General features: G+C 44.0%; 1 protein-coding gene across 4 annotated transcripts in view; it reads left to right on the forward strand.

Annotated features, from left to right (window-relative positions):
* The window catches only part of RUNX2 (RUNX family transcription factor 2), a 292,808-nt gene that overhangs the window by 227,066 nt on the left and 48,374 nt on the right, over nt 1–17,368 (forward strand). For 3 of the 4 annotated variants that reach the window (XM_056856377.1, XM_056856378.1, XM_056856379.1), the window contains one exon: nt 12,012–12,547. The exons of the other annotated variant lie outside the window; for it this stretch is intronic. In XM_056856377.1, coding sequence (XP_056712355.1) covers nt 12,012–12,490 — 479 coding nt within the window. In that variant the 3' untranslated portion in view covers nt 12,491–12,547. Of the gene's footprint in view, nt 1–12,011; nt 12,548–17,368 lie in introns of those variants that run through there. 4 annotated transcript variants of the gene reach the window in all.

Below are 17,368 nucleotides of genomic sequence, written 5' to 3' on the forward strand. Positions count from 1 at the left end.
GGACTTCAATGCCATAGCGTCTAATTGCCAAAGTGGCCATTTTCTCCAGGTGAACTGCTCTCCATCGGTTGGAGATTAATTGTAATAGCAGGTGATCTCCAGCTACTACCTGGAGGTTGGCAATCCTAACTGTAGTCCTTTTCAGTCATTACCTTTTCAGTATTACTACAGTGCATACTGGGAGAGCGTGCTATGCACACGATCATCCCGGTACATGCGGTTGCCACTTTCTCTGAAGGGGGCAACACATGGATATTCCAGCTTTGGTACACACGATCACAAACCCTGATTTTCAGGGTATGCTTCTGTGCATACTGAATTCGCACAAAATGGCAGTCGCACATCTCAAGGCATGCACGTGTAATGGGCTCTCCCAGTACACATAGTATAAGTTCTGGAAATATAACAACTTAAAAAGGGTATAGTCCAGTGATGGCGAACCTTTTAGAGACCGAGTGCCCAAACTGCAACCGAAAACCCACTTATTTATCGCCAAGTGCCAATGCGGCAATTTAACCTGAATACCACCCCCAGAGGGGGCCCAGAGGGAGAGGCTAGGGTTGCCAATTTCCTCTTTGCCATGAGTGGGAGGTTTTTGGGGTGGCGCCTGAGGAGGGCGGGGTTTGGGGAAGGACTTCAGTGCCATAGAGTCCAATTGCCAAAGTGGCAATTTTTTCCAGGGAAACTGATCTCTATTGGTTGGAGATCACCCGGGGTGGGGCAGAGCCGGAAAGGCCAGCAGCTTGGAGGAACCGCGTGTGCCGGCAGAGAGGGCTACGCATGCCGGAAGTGGCACGCGTGCCATAGGTTCGCCAACACGGGTATAGTCTAAATGGGACTGTACATCCCTTTTGTCTGTAGCGTATTAACAATGTACATGCATCCTTTTCTTTCCAGAATGTCAGAGGAAAATGGAAATATCTTTTTAATAATTGTTACATGAACAGGGGGTTGGTTAAAGATCCTTCCAGACTGGATGTTTGCAATACCCTAAGGCATCATTTCTCTCAACAGACAAATCCTGGCTGCAGTGGTTGAAAGTTATAAACTTATCCTGTAGTCTTCTCAGAAGTCCGCATCAGTGTGTCATTCACAGAAGATAGTATATGCAGAGTACATTACGTTCTAACACAGCTGAACATTGCGGGCCAAAGGGCTGTAAATCATGGAACCGTTTTGTTGCAGGGTTTTAGATAAACCACAAACAGAGCACGTCAAGCGAAAAAGCAGTGTCAGCCGGCATTTGTGGATGTCAGTGGGGACATCAGCATGGCACACTAAAATATGGGATAAAAACATTCAGACTACATCATCAAAAGAAGTGCAATCACTTGCAGTTGTAACTGTTCAGATTTTTTAATAATTCAAAATGCACAGATCTGACATTCTGTGCGGGGGGGGGGAATATCTTAATGAGACCTCGCTTGTTCAGTGTACAGGCAGTGTGGTGTAGTGGTTAGGGTATCGGATTACATGGGTGGAAAATGGTCAGTACAGTCAGTAAAAGCCAGTTTTTTCATCTTGATCAGAAAGTTGTCAGGTTTTTAAAAAAATGGTCAGTAAAGTCAGTATTTTTTTGTTTTCGTGACTGCAATTTGTTTTTGTTTTTTGGTGTGTTTTTGTTATTGCATTTGGGGGGAAACGTGACGCTATATCTGAATGGGGACGGGGAAAAAGCGAAGAAGAAATGTTTTGTGCTGTGTGCGCTAAAGGATTTAGTATCAAATGGGGGTTTGAAGCACTTGAACAGCATGCTGCGTCTCGTAAATGTAGGGATGAGTGCAGGATTCAGCTGGTTTCATCTCAGCTAGTAAACTAGTTCTGGTAGCCACGTTGCGGCTAACGGCTGCACAAGAACTATTCCACTTGGCAGTGTCAGAGACAGTGAAACGGGAGCAGAACTTATCTGGGTACTGAAAACTATTTCAGCTACCTTTGCTTTTGAGCCATCTTGTGAACTTCTTGGGGCTCATGCTAGGAGGAGTGTAGAAAGCAATGGAAGAGGAGGACAGGGGAAAACCGCATGCGGATGCAGTGCCGAAAACTGTTGAGAAACAGAAGAGTTTGTTAATAACTTCTTTTTTCAGCAAAAAAAGAAAGATAAAGTAAAAGTAAAGACAAGCCTTACCTTACAGTAATTATGTTTTGTTCTCGTAATGATGATTTTATGTGTGATTTTTAGTTAGTTTTGCCGTTTTATTATCTGCAGCACACTACTATTTTGAAAGGGAATCTTTTTTTGCCTTAAAAATTTTAATACAATAATGAAAACATTGTCCTATCTTCATGAAAATATTATTTTTTCCAATAAAAAGGTGTGCGATGGCTGGCTAAGGGAATGAAGGAGACCAGATAATAATAATATATTTTTTAAATGAAGTCCCAGTTTTACTTTTAAATTCTAATTTATCGATAGGCTGAAATTAAATTGGTCAGTAATTTGACAGTATTTGGTCAGTTTTTTTGACATTTTGTTCACTAACGTCTGTAATTTTGAACCTTTGACTAGCTTTCACCCCTGGGACTAAGATCTGGGAAACCCAGGTTTGAATCCCCATTTTATCATGGAAGCTTGCTGGCTAACTCTGGGCCAGTCACTCTCTCTCAGCTTGAGTAGGGCATACTCTTTGAGCAGGCATTGTAGAGCTGGAATAATCCATTTGTGTGTGTGTGTGTGTAGCACTTAATAGTTAATGTAGATTTCCTTTCCCCCATGTTACACACATTCATCAGGAAATCCCGTATGACCCATTTGCATCAGTGCCTGAGTGAGGGGAACAGCTTTTTGCAAGGGAGGAAGGCTTGTGGACAAGGAAGAGTGGGAAGTTGTGCTGAGTGAGGGGAGAATATAGCCTGTGGGCTTCAGAATAGGTGTTTATGGGTGAGGAGAGCTATGACGGAAGTACTGTGTTCAGTTTTGGGCACCACAATTTAAGAAAGATATAGACAAGCTGGAACATGTCCAGAAGAGGCAATAAAGACGGTGAGGGGTCTGGAGACCAAGTCCTAGGAGGAATGGTTGAAGGAGCTGGGTATGTTTAGCCTGAAGAGGAGAAAACTGAGAGGGGATATGATAACCATCTTCAAGTACTTGAAGGGCTGTCACATAGAGGAGGGTGCCAAGTTGTTTTCTATTGCCCCAGAAGGTCGGACTAGAAACAACGGGTTGAAATTAAATCAAAAGAGTTTCCATCTTGACATTAGGAAGAATTTTCTAACAGAGCGGTTCCTCAGTGGAACAGGCTTCCTCAGGAGGTGGTAAACTCTCCTTCCCTGGAGGTTTTTAAGCAGAGGCTAGATGGCCATCTGTCAGCAATGCTGATTCTATGACCTTAAGCAGATGATGAGAGGGAGGGCATCTTGGCATCGTCTGGGCATGTAATGGGGGTCACTGGGGATGTGGGGGGAGGGTAGTTGTAAATTTCCTGCATTGTGCAGGGGGTTGGACTAGATGACCCTGGTGGTCCCTTCCAACTCTATGATTGTATGATTCTATAAGATAATGGAGCTGTTAAGGGAAGGGCTTTTCTTCTTACTGGGGTTACTGCCATCTTGGGTGATGTGGGTCTGGTATTTCCTAGTTCTTCTGTCTTGGTCTTGCTGCTGGCACAGGCCCGGACAGTTGCCGGGGGGGGGGAGTTTCCTCCATGATTTGGCTGTGAAGGAACAAGTGAACACAATGTGTATTACCGAGATAATTCACAGTGTATTACCGAGAGCTGGGTTGGGATCCAGCCAACTTTCCCGCTCAGTCTTGCCCAATTCCCCTCCTTACTAAAAGTCTCTGTCCCACATGACTTTTGTCCATGTCTGTTCTATGATCCTCAGTATAGCCTTTTTGGGTGGTCAAATGGGACTCCTCCCATTACTCCCTTATTCAGCAGTAGAAAAGTGGGTTGGATCCAACTCCTAGTCTGGATGAAGCGGGAGGATGTATGTTGGCTCAGCTTGTTCTGGCAACTGTGTGAGTTACTTCATCTAGCTTTGGGTTGCAGGGCATGGAGATTGACCACATTTTTCCTTGCACAGATATTCAGTGCAATTATTTTTTACAGTAAGAGTTGTTCGGCAGCTGAATCAGCTACCCAGGGAGGTGGTGAGCTCCCCCTCACTGGCAGCCTTTAAGCAGAGGCTGGACAAGCACTTGTCAGGGATGCTCTAGGCTGATCCTGCATTAAGCAGGGGATTGGAATAGATGGCCTGTATGGCCCCTTCCAATTCTATGATTCTATTCACCCAGGGTCTGGATTGTGTGTATTTTGTATTGCAATACAGGAACAGGCTAGGGATTCTGCTGGCGTACCACCCATCTAGCTGCCCAGTGGATCCTCTAGTTCTTTTTAGATGCAAGTGACACCATTGTCAAAATTCCCACTCCATAGAACAAGGGTCCAAGAACAGGGCCACAGGAGCAGACAGAAAGGAGGCTCGTAAATGGCTGTCGTTTCTCAGGACCTCCTCTTTTCCTTTTCCTTTCCTTTTATCCATTAGAACAGGGGTGTCAAACATAAGGCCCGTGGGCAAGATCTTGCCCCTTGAGAGCTCTTATCCGGCCCACAAGCCAGCTGAGGCAGCCACCCACCCCCAACTCCTGATCTGGGCTGGCGAGGCATGGCCCGGTCCAACCAAGTGACAGCCCGGTCCAACCAAGTGACAGCCCTCGTAACAATTGAGTTCGACAGCCCTGCCTTAGAAGCTCCTTGATCCCTTGATCTTGAGCAGCATAGTTTTAAATCTAATGTTTGAAGGATCTAAGGACTGAGATAAATTTTGCCGCTGCCAATGTAGCCTTGAGATCCCTTATCACTTAATAAAAGAGGCATCATATCAGACACAGAGGCATTGGCTTTATATATCAAAAGAAGAAAGAGATATTGTGCTCCAAGGTCCTCATAGAAACGACATTCCAAGACCTCATGAGCTAATGAGTTGATAGAGCCAGAAGAGCACGGACAAGTCCTTTCCGAGTATGGTAAATTCAAAATTCTGCCCTGCATCACCATAGAAGGGTTAGCATTTAATCTAGCTAGAAAGAAGACTCTAGAAAGACAAGGAATTGTCAAGAAGTAGATATAGGCGGGCAAACCACATAGTGGTGGTATTCCAAAAAACTGAGATGAGCAAACGCGACCAGCATGAAAGGATGCGCTATCATAATCTCTTTGATACACATTTTTATTATAGTAAAAGCTTCTGTTTTTCCGAGATCTCTCCTCTGTTCCTTCCCCTGATCTGTGGCATCCAGGGAGCACAGGTACATAGAACCGACTTAAAGGAGTGCTGAACCATAGGGGCTTTAGCCTGTTGGGCCAGTTGAGATGAACTGTGCACGATGTCCCAGGTTCAGCCTCTGCTTGTGGCCTGACAGGGTCAAGGACTAGGAAGGGCGAACCCAACACCTAAGGCTATTTAACGGTCCAGCCAATCAAAAGAAATGGCATAAAAACAAAAGGGCCTAATTTTTGTTGCAATGGGCAGGCTGTTGGGGAAAAGAAAGTGCTTTTGAGATGTGTGTTTTCCTCTACGTATGTGCAAATGTGAAGTCATGGGAAAGGTTGCTCATGAAGTACAGATTAGGAAGAGCGTGCTTCCTTAGAGATATGCTGTCAGGATGGAGAGATCCTCAAGTAAATGCTTCCATTGTATCTGATAAAATATCACTGTGACAATTAGTCATGAAGCCAGGAATGCTTTTGCAGAAAGTCGTCTTGTGTGCCTCGAGTGGCATCTGTAGGCTACTGCCTTATTCATTTGCACCAAAATGCACTATTTTGTTCAGATGCTCAGGAATGTGCATTTAGGATTATGAAAAATAAAAATAATTAACAGGCGCACTCAACCAAGTCACTGAAGCCTGCTAGGGTTACCAACCCTGGGTTGGAAAATTCCTGAAGGTTTTGGGATGGAGCTTGCAAAGGGCGGGACTTGGAAAGGGCAGGGACCTCAGTAGGGAACCATCCCATAACGTCCACCCTCCGAGGCAACCATTTTGTCCAAGGGAACTAATATTTGTAGTCTGGAGATCTGTAGTCTGTAATTCCAGGAGATCTCAAGGTGCCTCTTGGAGGCTGCCAACCCTGCCCCTCACTCCCAGGTAAGTGAGCTGTTGTGGGGCTCTAGGAGCAAAGAGAAAGTACTTGGCTTGGATCACACAGAGCATTTCCAAAGAGGGAAGTTTTTCTGGCGGCGGAGCACAGCTACCTCACCTCCCTGCTTCAGCCCCAAATGTCCCCTGAGCAGCATTTCAAGTAGGGTTGCCAGATCCCTCTTCACCATCAGCGGGAGGTTTGGGAGCGGAGCCTGAGGAGGGTGGGGTTTGGGGAGGGGAGGGACTTCAATGCCATAGAGTCCAATTACCAAAGCAACCATTTTCTCCAGGTGAACTGATCTCTGTTGGCTGGAGATCAGTTGTAATAGCAGGAGATCGCCAGCTAGTACCTGGAGGTTGGCAACCCTAATTTCAGGGGTTATTTTGAGTTGCAGTGGGAGGGGAAAGGCAAACACACTCTTCCATCTGTGGAGATGCTTGTGAGATCCAAGCCATTGTTTGAACACTTTGTAAAATCAGAGGCTGTTTTAAGTCAACAGAGGTGAGGAGGAGGGGTTTTTGTGGGGGTGGGGAGGGGGGCCTTTCCTCTTCCCCTGGGTATTTTAATAGCCTCGGATTCTCTGTGATGCTTCATTAATTACTTCCTGTACACATTCTTAATCAGTTCCCTTCCCAGAGAGGGGAGGCTTCAGTTACTACATTTCTCCCAGCTTCCGCATTTGTTCGTTTTTTTCATAATTTTAATTTAGTAATTGTACAATGATGGGCATTTTTAAAAAAGAACAATTACATATGTTGCAAAGAAGAAAGGAGCACTTACAGCTCTTCCATCGCAGTAAAGGAGCCGTTGCACCTTGAATGAAGCAATGAACTCGCTAATGTAGAGCGGCAGAAGCAGCTGGGAAGTGACTCTAAAGGGAGGGAGCAGGAATTTGCTGAACCAGGCTTACTTTCAAGTAAACACACTAGTAGACTCTTGCCCTTGGGGATGGGCATTGCTAAGTCTTCGAGGGGGAGTGCAGTGCCGGGTGATATTCCTGTTTCAATTTCGCTTGCAGAAAGGGAATCCTGCAGCACCTAAAAGTCTTCAAGTAGGGTTGCCAACCACCAGGTGCTAGCTGGAGATCTCCTTCTATTACAACAGACCTCCAGCTGATAGAGGGGGAAAACAATAGGGGTTAACACACACACACACACACACACACAAATAATAGAAGTAGCGCCTGTAGCTTTAGGAAAGGGATGCCCTCTGGTCATTGCTAGGCAACCACACATATTTCAAGCCTTGGTTTCTGCCAGTAAAAAGCAGTGGGAGAAAGCGGTGCCTTTGCCATGGCTGTTTTGGCTTTTGAGGGAGGACTCGTTGGGACCAAACCCACCAGCGACCACCAGGCAGCTTGCTATCACCAGGTGACTGGTATTACTTGTCTCGGCCCACCTGCTTGCTATTGTTCAAGAGCAGCTGCCCCACAAAAGACATTGTTGTGTAGTGGTTAGAGTTTCAGACTAGGATTTGGGAGACCCAGGTTTGAATCACCATTCTGCCACAGAAGCTCACTAGGTGACCTTGAGACAGTTACACATTCTCAACCTAACGTACCTCACAAAGTTAGTTTGAGAATAAAATGGAAGAGATGAATATGGGTTCAGCTGCTTTGGGTCCCCATTATGGTTGCCAACCTCCAGGTACTAGCTGGAGATCTGCTATTACAACTCATCTCCAGCCGATAGAGATCAGTTCACCTGGAGAAAATGGCCGCTTTGGCAATTGGACTCTGTGTCATTGAAGTCCCTCCCCTCCCCAAACCCCGCCCTCCTCAGGCTCCGCCCAAAAAACCTCCCACCAGTGGCAAAGAGGGACCTGGCAATCCTAGTCCCCATTGTGGAGAAAGGCAGGATACAAATGAAATAATAAATATTGGTGAAGATAGGAGGCCAGATAAAAAACAGGTTGATTCGTGGTTGGAAAGGAGAAAGAGAAGTGGGGAAAGGTGAAGATACAGGGGTTGCCAAGAGGAGGGGAAGAGGAAATAGTGTGTGGAAGGGGATAAAGGGGGCAATGAGGTGCTGCCTGCAGGTCCTTTCAGGTTCCCTATTGCACAGATAAGTCAGGCCCGGCATCTAGCACTGCACAACTGGGCCATAGTGTTTCCACATAGAGGCTGCCTTGGGAGGAAAGGAGGAAAAGCTGAAGAAGGGGGGAGGCAGATAAAGGTAGGATATCTGGTGTGCTGGAAGTAGAGAAAAAAGCAGGAGAAGGCACTACAGCCAATTACAAAGCAGCGTTTCAAGGGGCGGGGACTCCAATGGTTATTGATTTGAGCTTGGAGACTGCTGGTGCATAGATTCGCAACAGGAAAATGTGGGTCCAGCAAGGAACGAACCTCAGGTAAAACTCCCATGCATAAGCGACCTATATGAGGAGTGTGGACGGACTCCCCTGAAGGAAACAGTTCCCTGCTGTGTGAGAGGCCTGGTTAAATATTAACTGGCAGTTGGCTGAACAAATGCTTATTATTTTAATTGTACTGAGGTATTGTTGTTGCTTTATTGGGCTTTAAATGTATTTTTATTTGTTATGTACATGCCTTCAGACATTTTTTTGGCATAGGAGGAGCTGATAAATAGCTGACATAAATAAAGAATGTTATTTGACCACACTCAAATTCTCATTGAGGCCCGGTGTAGCTGATGCAGTAGCCGTTGGTGTCATCTGCTAGTGAATGCAGGAGTGGTTATTGGATCAGTCTTTCCCTGGTCTGTGTTACAAAATACTTCTTGACCCATTAAACCCTCCGCCCTGGTGAGCCACAGAACTGGACTTCTTTGCTTGAAGCATGCAGCAAACCTCTACGTTGGGGTCCCAACCTTTGGAATTATGACTCAGGGTGGTGGGCACAATTGCAAAATGGCTGTGACAGGAGGCGGAGCCAACTGCGAAATGTCAACATTTAGCCGTGCTAGTCTGCCTGTAGCAACAGAAAAGAGTGAGAGTCCAGTGGCACCTTAAAGACTAACAAAATTTCTGGCAGGGTATGAACTTTCATGAAGTATCTGAAGAAGGGAGCTGCGACTCACGAAAGCTCCTACCCTGCCAGAAATTTTGTTAAGTTTTTAAGGTGCTACTGGACTCTTTACTCTTTTCTACTACTAAATGTCAGGTAGTGTCGTCATCTATAACTCTAATAGCAACTCTTCATCCTTTCAGACAGAGGCTCTATTTAACAGGATAGCTCTTAAAAAGAACATATTGTTTATTTCGTAACCTGAGAAGGAAAACTTTGTTCATTATTTATGGAATAAAAACTACAGATAGAAGGGGAGTAGTCAGTGGTTTTATGTTGTATTCTTTGTCATATTTTCTTGCAGACGCATATCTTACCTTTAGATGCACAGTGAAGATTCTTGTGGTGTGGTAGCCAGTGTAGTGTAGTGGTTAAGAGCGGTGGAATCTGATCTGGAGAACCGGGTTTGATTCCCCCGCTCCTCCACATGAGCGTCGGACGCTAATCTGGTGAACAGGATTTGTTTCCCCACTCCTAGTCACAGCTCTCTTAGCCCCACCTACCTCACAGGGTGTCTGTTGTGGGGAGGGGAAGGGACGGTGATTGTAAGCAGGTTTGAGTCTCCTTTAAGTGGTAGAGAAAGTTGGCATATAAAAACCAACTCTTCTTCTTCTTCATTGCTAAAGCAACTTTTAAAAAAAAAAATCTGAACCTCCAATCAGATTTCTAGTGGCCAATTAGAAGCCCTGCTGGGCACAAGCCCCCTTTCTGAAAACACTTGGCTGGCACCAGGAAAGGCACCCAGGAGTACCAAGTTGGGGCCCCCTGCTCTGTATGACCTTAGATATAGGGGGATTTGATAGTGAAGATGGGGAAATCGGGGAATGAATGTTCCTGGAAGGTCTGCAAAGTTCCCAGCAAGGAGTATAAAGAGAGCCTATCTGAGTTCATTATCTTGTTCATCTCCATTATTTCGTAATCTGAGAAGGAAAATGTCCTCTAAGTATTTGTGGAAGAAAAACTACAAATAGACGGGGAATCGTCAGTGGTTTTATGGTGTATTCTGTGTCATATTTCAAGTTTATGATGAAGCACTTTTCCTTCTCTTATTCTGCCTTGTCTTTGCCTCCCATCGGGCTGGTATAGAAATAACACTTCCCATCCTTCAGCTATGGCTAAGGAATCTAACTCGAGCCAGTGATCATGGAGTCCCTCAGCCTAGATAATCCCCAGCCCTTCCCCTCCACCCTTAGCCATGGTGCATTGTTGCGTCTGCCTGGTGTTAACCCAAATTAAAACGGTGTGCTTCTAACATCAGATTTATGACCAGCTTTAAATTAACAGACACAGGTAGCACTAACCCTATTTCTCATTGGAGCAGCCATAACAGATCAAGGCAGAGAGGATAGCAGGGTAAGAACATAAGAAAGGTAATGCTGGATCAAACTAAGGTCCATCAAGTCCAGCAGTCTGTTCACATAGTGGCCAACCAGGTGCCTCTAGGAACCCCACAAGCAAGACGATTGCAGCAGCACCATCCTGCCTGTGTTCCACAGTACCTAATAATAACAGGGATGCTCCTCTGATCCTGGAGAGAATAGGTATGCATCGTGACTAGTATCCATTTTTACTAGTAGCCATGAATACCCCTCTCCTCCATGAACATGTCCACTCCCCTCTTAAAGCCTTCCAAGGGCAATCTGAACGTGTGAATGTTCAGACGTCAGATCCTTTAACTGGTTAAACCACGGTTAGTTCCAAATGTTGTTTTGGTTCCTTGTATCTCATTAAATGGTTCACATATATTTTTGAATACACTTTTATTTTTTCTCATGACCAGACTGTTTAATAAAAATCCACTTTACCTTCTAGCCATGGTTTGGACCCCACGATTAATCTCCAATGATGGAAGAGATTTCCATCAGCAGAACAGGATGTCCTTGCCTCCCCTCTCCCACTGCAGCCCCAATAGATCACTAAAATATTGCTCCCGGGGTACAAGGGACCCCAGGGGAGAGCATTAGAGGAGAGCTGGAGATCTGCAGCAAGGAGGGAGATCAGCAAAAAATACCCTCCTTTCCATTAGCAGAAATCTTATACAGGATCCAGGTTCAATCATGGAGGGGCTGTGGCTCAATAGTAGAGCATCTGCTGGGCACTCAGAAGGTCCCAGGTTCAATCCCCAGCATTTCCAGTTAAAGGGATGAGGTTGTCGGCGATGTGAAAGACCTCTGCTTGAGACCCTGGAAAGCTGCTGCCAGCCTGAGTAGACAATACTGACTGTGATGGACCAATGGTCTGCTTCAGTATAAGGCAGCTTCATGTATCCATGTATCCATACACATTTTCCAACACGTAAACGAGATACTTTTTTCCTCTGAAAGTTCAAATTGTGTTCCCCCCCCCTTCCCATAATGAATGACAAGTTCATGTTAGGATACAAAATAAGGTTCCCAACCTACAGTGGGTGCATGCATATATAAAACATGCACAGTACTGCCTATAGAATATCTAAGCACAAGGGCAGTCCAGGTTTCTAGCAGAAGAAAGCTGGCTTCATATACCGCTGAAAAACATGAGTGCCAAACAGGCGGCTTCCATTGCTATTATTCTGGTAGGTATCCAATCAAAACCTGTGTGATTTCTTTTTGATTGATAATGGAGGTTTCGGGTGGGATAGGACCCAAAATAGGAGTATTGCAGAGTATTGCTGTGAATGCCTTATCCATTGTTATTAGCAGAGCCCCCCACATTTGGTGGTCGTGGACTCTTGAGAGGTTATGTACATCCACCATTTGTATCAGGCGCGATTCCTCATGGTGTGTGACTTGCTGTTCTTTTGGGGAACAAAAGAAGTGGGTTTTTCTTTTTTAAAAGATAAGTTATATCATCATTTGTAAGCAAAAGTAATGGATATTTACAGAATTTTCCCCTCCATCTTTTGTTGCAATTTTTAGGTGCTTCCGAGCTGGGCCCATTTTCAGATCCCAGGCAGTTCACAAGCATTTCATCCCTCACTGAGAGCCGCTTCTCCAACCCACGAATGCACTATCCAGCTACCTTTACCTATACACCGCCAGTCACCTCAGGCATGTCATTGGGTATGTCGGCCACCACTCATTACCACACCTACTTACCGCCACCTTACCCAGGCTCGTCCCAAAACCAAAGTGGACCCTTCCAGACCAGCAGCACTCCATATCTCTACTATGGCACTTCGTCAGGATCATACCAGTTCCCCATGGTGCCCGGGGGGGACCGCTCCCCTTCCAGAATGCTTCCTCCCTGTACCACAACGTCCAACGGCAGCACACTATTAAACCCTAACTTGCCGAACCAGAGTGACGGCGTGGAAGCTGACGGAAGCCACAGCAGCTCCCCGACAGTCTTGAATTCTAGTGGCCGAATGGATGAGTCTGTTTGGAGGCCGTACTGAAAATTTTATCCGTGTGGCCTAAAGTCTGTGAGCCAAAAAAGAAAAAGAAAGGAAGGAAGGGTCAGCTAATGATAAAGTGCCTGTTTTTTTAGTAGATTCTGTTGATACATGCAGCCATGTAGCTGGGGATGTTAGCAGCTAATCGTATACGTACAGTATGAGAATGACCTGCCAGCGTCATAGTTCCAGTCAATGTGGCTCAAAGCACATTTTTCCCCCTCTCGGGAACGTTTGCCCAGGTTTTATATATTAAAAAGTAACAATTCCCATACAAAAAAAAAAAAAAGGTGGGGAGGGGAAAGATGGCCATTTTGACCAGACTCTTGGGGAGGGGGGATTTAGCGAGTTCTTTTGCCAAGCAAAGAGAAATGGACTCCTGCCAATTATTTAGGCAAAGCCTATGCTTTATTTTATTTTCAAAATAAACAAAAACGCCTTGAACTTCAGGTACGGTTGCGGCATAACAATGTATAGGAGCCCTGTGTGTGCACAATGCAATTCACAGCTGGCATTTGTGCACATAGGAACAGAGCTTCCATAGCTTCAAATATCCTCCAATACAGTAATTTCGTCTTATCAGAGTGCTGCACCAGATGAACTTTAAGGTGCTTATTCTGTCTCAAAAGACCATCTGACAAGGTACCAAGACAGCCTGGTCTGTTTTCTGTTATGCATTTATGTGATTGCTTTTGCCTTAGTCAACCAAAAAAAATATATCTTTGGGATTAAAAAAAGAACCTCTTAAAAACTGAAACCTTATTTCTTATGCAAGAAAAAAAAATCCAATGGCAATATATCTTACTCACACTAAAACAGTATAGATAGAATGCGTGTTTGGCTATCTTGTTTTATTTTATTAAGTTATAAATGTGTAAAATTTCAGGTTGTTTGCAAAAAAAAAATGAGTCGTCATATAATTTTAAAGAAATATTTATAATTATTTAATGATCTTTGGTCCCTTTAAAGTTTTCTTAATGTAATGATAATGCTGACTTCGGTCTCTAAAAATGTTTGTTGTTTTTAAATAGTGACAGTCTTTAGTGGCACAATACTTCACGCCCTAGCCTGAAAAGCAGTTCCAGTGATTTTTTTCCTTAAAAAAGAAATGTTTAAAGGAATCTGGATGTAGCACATTGTTTTAATTTATGAAGGAGATCCTCTTTTAAATGTTATTGGTTGTTGCTTTCGAAACAAACTTGCCTTTTTAATCAATCAAATATTCGTTGGGAACAAAAGTAGGAGCGAAAATTCATCTAGATAAATTTCACTTCCTCAAAATTTAACAGATAGGATCCATACTGCCATGGGTGGTGTTCTAGTCACTCATGCTAGCTTTCCAGCCACCCTCCTCCAGTAAATGCCCCCCAAGAGCCCCTCCTGAGGTCAGGGGTCCTATAGGGGGGCAGCCTAAAGCACAAGAGGCTGCATTGCCCCCTCCTCCATGGACTCATGCAAGTACATGGATCCCAGCCAATGCATTTTGGTCAAATTCTAGATTTTCTCAAATTTTGATTGACATTCGGAAAACTTGGAAGCATCTCTGTAATACTAAAGGGGAGGGGCAGTTCAGGGTCAAATTGCAAGATGTGTGATTCCCCCCCCCCATGAAACATTAACAAACCCCTTGCAGAAAATATCATTGCATTTCTTAATCATGGGTTTCTTATCTAACTAGCATCAAATGCAGAGTAATGTTGGCTTGTTATTTTTTAAATCAAGTTTACTCTTTAGAGAGATGGCAATCATGTTAAAAGGAATAAGCACAAGTAAACCACTGCATTGCGGATCTGCAGGCTCAGCGTTCGGCAATATTTAACTGCTTGAGCTAGAATGCTGAAGATGAAAGTCACTTTAAGGCCACCCCCCCTAGTCGCTAGCTTGTGATCTGTGATCCCCTCTGGGCCTCTAAAGCCATCAGTCCGCTTCCCTCCAGACTCGGTTGCCCAGAGTACAAGCTGGATTCATTGATAACATCCAAAGCTTTCTGAAGTCATTGAGAAGTCTTTAGACTTCCGTGGGCAATAAGATCATACTGCACCACTCGGCTGGAATCTGCCTCTAGTCCTCAGATTTATGCAGGTGCCCAGTTTCAGCGAGACGTGGGGCTGGGGAGGAAGCAGAGCAGGTCGTAGCTTGATGCTTTTGAAAAGGGCTACCAGTTTCCCAGGGACCATTGCCCTCCTAGACTCTCCTGCTTTCCCTTTGTGCTACCTTCAGACTGAACTGCCCCCAGCAAACAGGACTGCAGTGTTGCTGAAATGATGGCTAACTCTAGGTGACGTTTTGGCCACCCCGACAATAAAGAACGGGAAAAATGCCAGCGCAGTATAACATTGCAGATGGACAGTGTCTGCCTCCTCACCTGCTAGAGCAGGGGTGTTGAACTGAATTGTTACGAGGGCCGGATATGACATAAATGCCGTTTAGTCGGGCCAGGCCATGCCTCGCCAGCCCAGATTGAGAGTGGAGGGGGTGATGGCTGCCTCAGCTGGCTTGCTGGCCAGATAAGAGCTCTCAAGGAGCCGGAGCCGGCCTGCAGGACTTATGTTTGACACCCCTGTGGTAGAGAGTCTGCACTTTCCCTCAAAACCTTCCCAACGATTGGGTGTGATTAATTTGCTTTTTTTTTTAATCGGAAAAGTCTTTGCCTTCTAAAGGTTATTATGTTCCAAGTGCGATTTTTTTTTTGTAAGTCAAGAGACTTTTTCCTGATGGGTAGTTTTTCCCTTCAAAGGTGGAAGCGGTTATTGATTCTATTTATTGTTTGTGGTGGCTCGAAGTGTGCCACTGTCCGTTGTATTTGTTACCTGTAAAATACGTTTGTTCATTTCAGCAGCACTTAAGAAAGCTAGTGTCTGGTTACACATTTCAAGTTTTGTGAGGGGGGAGGCTGTGGTGATGACGGTGTCGTTTGTTAAGCAAGAGAAAAAGAAAGTGAACTGCCCGTGCAAAAGCTGTTGTGTATTTAATAAAAGGTACTATATTTGTACATTATTTTTTATTGCTGAAAAGGGCTTTTTAAAAGTTTACTATGTGCATATTAAGTAATTTTTTGTAAGGATGTTTTTTGTGTTGTTACAGTGGCTGCAGGCAGCAACCCAAACACATTTTAGAAAGTTTCTTGTAAAATTCAAGCACTGCTTTCTATTCCTGGATCATCCCCCCCTTTTTTTTCTTCTGTACCGATGGTGTAATCTTTCTTTATCATGCCATTTTAAAACTGGATTGTTTGAGATTATAAACTCTGAATCACTCAGGTGTGCAGTTTTGAATGCCCTAAAACGTGTCCAGTCCCTGCCCTGTTGTTACGACTGCACAGATAAAATGGTTCATTTTGCATATATTGACAGTTCAGTCCTAAGCAGTTGACCTAGACAGGCACAATTCTGTTTAGGATTCCACTGCAGGTCAACAACCAATAGTAATTGAAGGGAAGACAGGAGAGAATATTCAAAAATGCCCCTGAGGAATACAAAGCACATTGCGTTTCCTCTCATTGTTTTATCTGCAAAAGCTTTTCTTTCTTTTCCTTTAGATTTAAGCTTTCATCTGGGAACTGTTTTATTCAGTCTTGGATAGTTCCTAATTCCTTGGTGACACCATAGAAATAAATATGTCCAAAATGACTTGTGCTCCTAATTTTTTTAACTGTTCTAGTCAAAGACAACTCTGCATTTGTTTTGAACAGGCAAATGATTATACAACCGGTGTATTTTCCCCATTTTACTACCTTTTCCCCAATGTCTCTCCTTCATATTACATTTTATCTTGATTAAGGAGGGAGTGTATGAAGAGGTTAATACTATGGAATCGCATTATGGGCTCTGATAAATATCTTCAGGATGAGAATAGCTTCTTTGCCAGGAGGAATGCTAGCCCGGTTTGCAGATTCGATAAGAAATCGCATGTGCAAATCTGTTTTCAGAAATTGTACCAAAGATTTATTTCCAGGGGGACAAGAGTTAATTTCCTTAGATAAAACACCAAATGCAATCCCTAAATCCTTACTTGTATGAAGCAAGTCATTGGATTGGGTTTATGGTTAATGCGAGAGCATGGTTTAACAGACCATATGTGAGGGTGCTCCATTGAGCTAGCGGTCCCCAGAGCATGGGTTTACTGGTCTCCCCCCTTTCCCCCGATGCCTTTTCAGGAGGGGAATATTTTGCACTGTCAAGTTTACTGGAATACTGCTCCATCTTATTGCTGGAGCCTGCCATTTGAGTCCTGGTGAAGTAATGCATCAGGAGTCACAGACAGAAAAGCCATGAACAAAAGCAATAATTTAATGCTGTATAAATCATGAGTAAAGATCAAAGAAAACCCAGCCTTTTAAAGTCTCAGAGGTACATTTCATTTCAGCATGTTCTACCGGACATTTTAGCCGTTTACAGATAAGTTCTTGCTTTATTTTTTACTGCAATGCTTTTAAATAGATCAGCCAGAAATCTTATTTTTACAGTAATTTTATTTCATAGGTACAGTGAGCATCATTCCATTTGGGGTTACTTTGCTGGATGTTCGTGCTTTGTTAAATACGCTTTGCCAGTCTTGAATTTCTGCTGGAACGAAATATTTGTAGCATTTCCTGTAAATACAAACTTTGATTTTCTCTTATATTTTTCCAGTTGCTGTTGCCCGAGATTTGCTTTTTATGCACATATTGTACAAACACATTTTTCTTTGTGCCGCAGACAGCGATTGTGGAAGGGTTTACTTTATCTTCAAAGGGACTATTTGTATTGTATGTTGCAACTGTAAATTGAATTTGTTTGGCATTCTCTCATGATTGTAATATTAATTTTGAGGTTAGAGTCTCATTTTCAATAAAAGTGGCTTTTTTGTTAATGCTGTTCTTTGTGTCTTTGTCTTTTGCCG

Source organism: Euleptes europaea, chromosome 10, assembly GCF_029931775.1.
Source record: "Euleptes europaea isolate rEulEur1 chromosome 10, rEulEur1.hap1, whole genome shotgun sequence".
Taxonomy (NCBI): domain Eukaryota; kingdom Metazoa; phylum Chordata; class Lepidosauria; order Squamata; family Sphaerodactylidae; genus Euleptes; species Euleptes europaea.